A 6,029-nucleotide genomic window follows, 5' to 3' on the forward strand; every position below is an offset into this window, starting at 1 on the left:
TGTCACACAGCCATCAACCCAGAAACACACACCACACACTACCATTTGCCCCATTTGGATGTTGCTGATGTGAAAAAATACAGTAAAACAAAGTTGGATTTATTCGTTTAACTGGGACATTTTGAAGCTTTTTATCAGCTTTACGTCAAACTGAAACTTTGACGTTATATAATAATAATTTGCATGATATTTTTGGTGACTGGAAAGGGCAAAGATTATTAATAGTTCTCTCCCTGGTGGGTGTAAATGACTTCTTACGGGAAGTGAAAACGCAAACGGTCATGCATGAGCAGAAGTGATCCCCTCCTTCTTTCCCCGTCCACCTGAGCTGGGCTGCACTATTTAACACCGAGAGACCCTCGGGACACCCAGCGAGCGCCCAACATACGACTGTCTTTTCCTCTTTGCAGCGCCCCGATAAGATGTATCAAGATGCTTAACTCCGCGCGCGGAATTAATGGAGCGTGAAATGCAGGCCTGAAGTGCAGCAGGCTCCGAACCTGCAGGTGACGTCGTCTGCATGAGGCTCTTATTGTGACCTAACTGAGCTGTATTATAACCGCATTTGACTGGTGACAATTAGTGACCTTTCGCCGATCCAGCAGCCATCCATTTCAATTACACCAACCTGGAAAGAGATACTGTAGCCCGAGTACTTCTACTGTTAGCTGCATGAATGAGCTGCTGGTCTTACAATATGATTTATAAAGTGTTTTTTGTGCTTTTATTTTCTTAAATATGTTCGCAGGATCACGCAGGTGAGATCTCTGCTGCTAAAAAAAGAATAAATTGTTGTTTTGAAGTGAAACTGCAACACCTTCCTTTGCACGAGCAGACTTAGCGTTACCACATTTTCACTATTCTCAGAATCTAACACCAAGTTTTTCTGTTTCAATTCTTTGCATTTATTTAATCTTTCAGGCGGGTTGGTGGATGTAGATGTTTGCAGATGTGACTTTCTTCAAACTGTGAGTGATTCATCCACACATCACAGGATCGCGACTGCAATACTTCGGCTTCCTCCTGTATCTTCCACCAGCCTCACCTCGGGCCTGCCTGCCTGCCTGCCTGCCTTCACCTCAGCTTCATAGAGACCCAACTTGAGAAACCTCAGAGGCAGGAACATAATATAAAACCTCACGCTATCACTTCATCTAACCTTTCTCAAACATACGCTGCACATGCTGCAAGACGTACTGCAAATACATGCACTTTGATATTAAACTGTAGCCCCAGCACGTATGAGATAACAGAAGCCGTTTTACGAACCTTAAGAAGAAGAAGAGGCACACTTTTTTAATTTCACTCTGTGCATGTGTGTATGCATGTGTGTAAACACTATGGAGATACACTAATGGAAGGATGCCCAATCAGACAGAACGTGTTTTGCAGGCTGTAAAACGCGAGGCGCATTGCACTGCCTTTTTTGTTGAAGCATACGGTTAAAAAAAGAGCAGCTCGCTGCGCCTTCTTTTTCTACTGTTGTTAAGGCAACCACAGAATCATTAGCTGTCATTAACCTAAGCGTTATATTGTAAACTAACAGAAGGCCCGCCTCTCCTTTCATCCGATTGGACAATGAGAAAAAACGGCAATGACGTCGGGCGCTTTTCTGCTTTGAGTTAAGTTTTTTCAACTCGAGGCGCTCGGAGCGTTTCCTGAAAAACGTGAGGCGCACAGAGCGGAAAAGCGCGAAGTGATCTGCAACGCAAAAGCGCAAAAAGCATCCCTCTCATTGAAAACAATGATAAAAAAGCCGTCCCCAGCTACTACTTCTGTCTGATCGGGCCTTAAGGAGGCTGCATACGGACATGCTCCCCAAGCTGTTGGGGGGATTCGGTGCCTTGCTCAAGGAGCACCAATGTTCAGCCCCGAATCCGAGCTTGCTCCATACCAGGGCTTGAACTGGCAACCCCCCGGCTCCCAAGCCAAGTCCCTACAGACTGAGCAACAGTATACCCCTTTAGTAGGAGAAAGAAATATATATACCCTTGTATGAATGTGTTAAACAGTAGCCGCATTGAAAGAGACATTTCATGGTGTCGGTTCAGCTCAGCGGTTAAATCGGCGGCCACATACAGAGGCTATATGCGGTGACCCCGGGTTCATCTCCCACCCTCAGCCCTTTGCCGTGAGTCATCCCACCTCTCTTCCCCCATTTCCGCCACTATCCTCTCTCAATAAAGGCATGAACGGCCAAAAAAATAATAAAAAGCAAAAGACATTTCAATCTCCACAGTGTGTGTGACCTAACAGACATTCATTTAAATGAAAATCTTCGAGATTATCACTTTAACATCAAGTGTTGCTGCTTTTTTTGTTTTTCGTTGGTGCTGTCACATGTCCTACTCAGTAACAAAGCGGTTGTGGTTGTGTGTGGGTTAGCGTGTGAGCCATTTTTGCATTCTATAAAGAAAGGTGTCAATAGCAGCACCAGCAGTGAGAAACAAGTAACAGTATGATGTTCAGATGTATGGAAATGTGTCTTAATCAATTCAAACGTCTTATAAAGAAGTATAAGAATTGAGGCCTCGTGTAGGACAGCATGAGGGGAAGGATGTGAGATTAAAATGTAAAAAAAAATGTATTTTAAGATGAGAAAGTTTATAAAGAACTTTAAATACAAATTATATCGTTACATGAGGACGGTAAACGGCCTTTTCTCATATGTTCTTGCAAACTACACCTGCTACAGACTATAACTGAGTGGGAGTGAATCAATGTGTTCTGGCAACAAAGGGCCACAGTCTACTGGTGTATGAACAAAGTTTGACAGACACATGATGTCAAAAAGGAGAGGTGGGATTTGAGCACTGCACACAACCTTTGCAGAGGTATTTCAAGAGTTACAGCTCAGTTTGCAACCAACAGGCTCAGGGGTATTCAGTGACAGAAACTGGGAACCATATCTCTATTTGTAAGTACTTAAATCATTGATAATGTTTAGTGGTTTCTGGTTGTTTACATACACTTGATTCCTTCCTTTAATGTTACAACATGGTCTTTTCTTCAGGTACTATGGCTGTACAAAACACCACCCCGGACTGGGCCGAGAACTCTCCAAACCAGAGCAGCTGTGACGTGTTCGTGTATCAGCGGGCCGCAGTGGTCCTCTTCCCCATTTTCTACTCTGTGGTTTTCATCATCAGTGCGTGCGGCAACAGCCTGGTCCTCTACGTGATCTGCCAGAGGAAGCAGAAGTTCAACTCCACCTCCGTCTACCTGGTCAACCTGGCGCTCTCCGACAGCCTGTTCACACTGGCCCTGCCTGGAAGAATCACATACTACATCCGCCACTTTGACTGGCCCTTTGGCGACCTTCTCTGCAGACTGACCACGCTGCTGTTCTTTGCAAATACCTACGCAGGTAATATTAGTGCGTACGTCGACAATACACTACTTTATCTTTGAGGGTGTCTTTACAAATATACAACAGAACGTTCAGATAACTATATTTTTACTTTCTGTATGTTTTGTGTGGAAGATGCAAGCATTTACACAGAACAACAGTACAAGACTTTATATATGTGGAGGGTATGAAGGTTTGATGCAATTTTAAACCTATAGAACGAGTATAAAAAGCCTTTAGACAAACTTTTATTCTCTATTTTTTAAGTATTTGAAAGGGAGTAGGATTGTGAAAACTAATCCTACAAAGTGAAGGAGCGACTCCTGAGCCTATTTGTCCTAAATTCAGTCGTTACTGTTGCTTCTTAACTGTTAAATTACTCATCTGTGTTGCCATTCTCTTCTGTAAGTGTTCAGTATAAACTGGATTGCACATCGCAACATGCTCTTACTCCCAACTCATCAAATACGGCAGTTTGGTCTGCAGCCCCAAGCCTCAAAATATGCCGATCTAGTTACCACTTCAGTGTCAGTTTGGCACGTTAGGGTCAGAGGTCAAGTTGCTTATAATAACTATGTTATGTCCGGTAAGACTTTCAAAATAAAGCAGGTCAAGTTAGCAATAATAAATAAGCAACAGTGGGTTACATTTTCAAAATACAGACTGCAAACAAATGTAAAGTAGCAAAATGGGTGCTTAGTGCTTAATTCCGATTTATTGCTCAGATCCGATTTTTTTCTTTGGCTTTTCACATTATTTTTAAAATGTGGCTAATATCAGATTGCAGTGCGAACTGCACAAGGTCCTGCACTGACCCGCATGTGCAAAAGAACAATAACAAAGACTACGCGCAGCACGCTGTCGTACCTATACAAACATGAGTGCCATAGAAGTCCTGGAAGCATTGCATGTATAAATTGATGTGTCGTGGAAGCCAGCGAACTCGACAGCAGATGATAACGAGGACGAGGATGCAGCGAAAGAGAGGCAACTTTTTAATTACGGGTTTTTGTGGAGCACAGAACGGTCCTTACAGTTTGACTCCAGCTGGCGCAGGATGGTGACGAATGTCGATCGAGAGTGACGTAAAAGTCGCATGAATTCCGATATGATAGTTCAGGCTCAGGTCGCGTTGCAAAAAATCAGACCTGTTTCTGACTTTGGACCACATGTGAAAGTAGCCCAAATCAGATTTGAAAAGATCAGAAGCCATATGATTTGTGCGGTTCACACTGTCATGAAAAAAAACCAGACCTGAGTCACATATGATTTGGGCCACATTTGCCTGCAGTCTGAACGTAGTCTAAGGCGCCGAATTGATGTATTTAACGAACGTATTTTAACATGTTTTTACATGACTAGTGTGCTAAACCTAATTCGTCTATATTAAAGTCCCATGTTTGTGCTTTGTGTGTTGGTCAGGGCAATGGAGGGTCTTTATACATTGTGACATGGCTTCTACACCACATAAAAACATTTAGCTAGAGGACAAAATGCTAGAGGGTGATCTATAGCGTCATGTTTTGAGGCGCCTGACAAATCTGCTGTGTCTGGCGAGTCAGAATAGGCTGTAATATTCTTTATATTTCCACCAGGTATTGGCTTCATGACCTGTATCAGTCTGGACCGCTACCTCGCCATGGTGCATCCACACCGGCTGCAGTGTTTGAGGAGCATCAAAGTGGTCCGCAGGGTCTGCTGCCTGGTCTGGGCTCTGGTCTTCCTGCAGATAGCTCCTCTGATGTTCCGCAGCATGCTGCACGAGCATCAGGGAAAACAAACCTGCATGGAGTACTTCAACTTCGACGGCTCCCGCTTCACCCCTTATCTCCTCCTCCTGGCCTGTACCATCTCCTTCTGCTGCCCGCTCGCCGTCATCATGGGCTGCTACGCCAAGATCAACCTGAAGCTGAGAACCACAGCCAAGCAGAACTCTGTGACGGGTCGATCAAGGAGGAATCACAGGGCCAACACCATTATTCTCCTCATCCTCCTCACCTTTATCATATGCTTCAGCCCTTACCACCTCAACGTTATGCAGTTTATGACCAGAAAGATACACCACCAGCCAACCTGCGAGGAACTGAGGGCCTTCAAGGTGTCTTTACAGGTAGGAACTGTGCTTGTTCTCTGAATTTCAAACATTCCCCATCAAATTTCCTCTCCATAATCCACCTCCTCCCTGCAGATTACAGTCTCACTTATGAACTTCAACTGCTGCTTGGACCCAGTCATCTACTTCTTTGCCATCAAGACCTACAAGAAAAGGGTGTTGAGTTTGTTCAAGGACTATCTTTATACTTCCGGTGCCTCTTCCAAAGTGACAGCTGAGAACAGCAGCAGCAACACCTGAGAGAAACCGCAGCTGAGCTTACAGCAACTTCCAAGCAGCGTCACAGAGAAGATACAGTTTACTCTGGGTAAACTCAAAGAGGCCTGTTTCAGTCTCTCATGTTGATGGTCTGTTTGAAAATTAAGTCTGTCCTTTAAATAATGAGCTGTGCATGTACATATATTTGTTATGTTATGTTATACAGGACAGATCAGATTTGCTCACTTCCAGCACAATGGCATTTTAAAAATACAGTATAAAATATATTCCTCCATGTCTATTTTCTTCTCATATGATGGTGTATCTTATTGCCTTTGTTTATACTCATTTCCTTTATTTCAACATATG

The 6,029-nt window shown here is 43.7% G+C and overlaps 1 protein-coding gene across 1 annotated transcript; it reads left to right on the plus strand.

The window, feature by feature from the left end:
- The first annotated feature begins 469 nt into the window (after positions 1–469).
- Positions 470–5,702, plus strand: LOC138592872 (G-protein coupled receptor 183). Its single transcript, XM_069663764.1, is given in 4 exon segments — positions 470–511; positions 3,055–3,367; positions 4,945–5,459; positions 5,538–5,702. Coding segments are annotated over 4 exon segments (1,035 nt in total).
- The last annotated feature ends 327 nt before the right edge of the window (positions 5,703–6,029 follow it).

This window comes from Semicossyphus pulcher, unplaced genomic scaffold (assembly GCF_022749685.1).
Source record: "Semicossyphus pulcher isolate SPU_LCO1_2020_fin unplaced genomic scaffold, fSemPul1.0.p SCAF_15, whole genome shotgun sequence".
Classification (NCBI taxonomy): domain Eukaryota; kingdom Metazoa; phylum Chordata; class Actinopteri; order Labriformes; family Labridae; genus Semicossyphus; species Semicossyphus pulcher.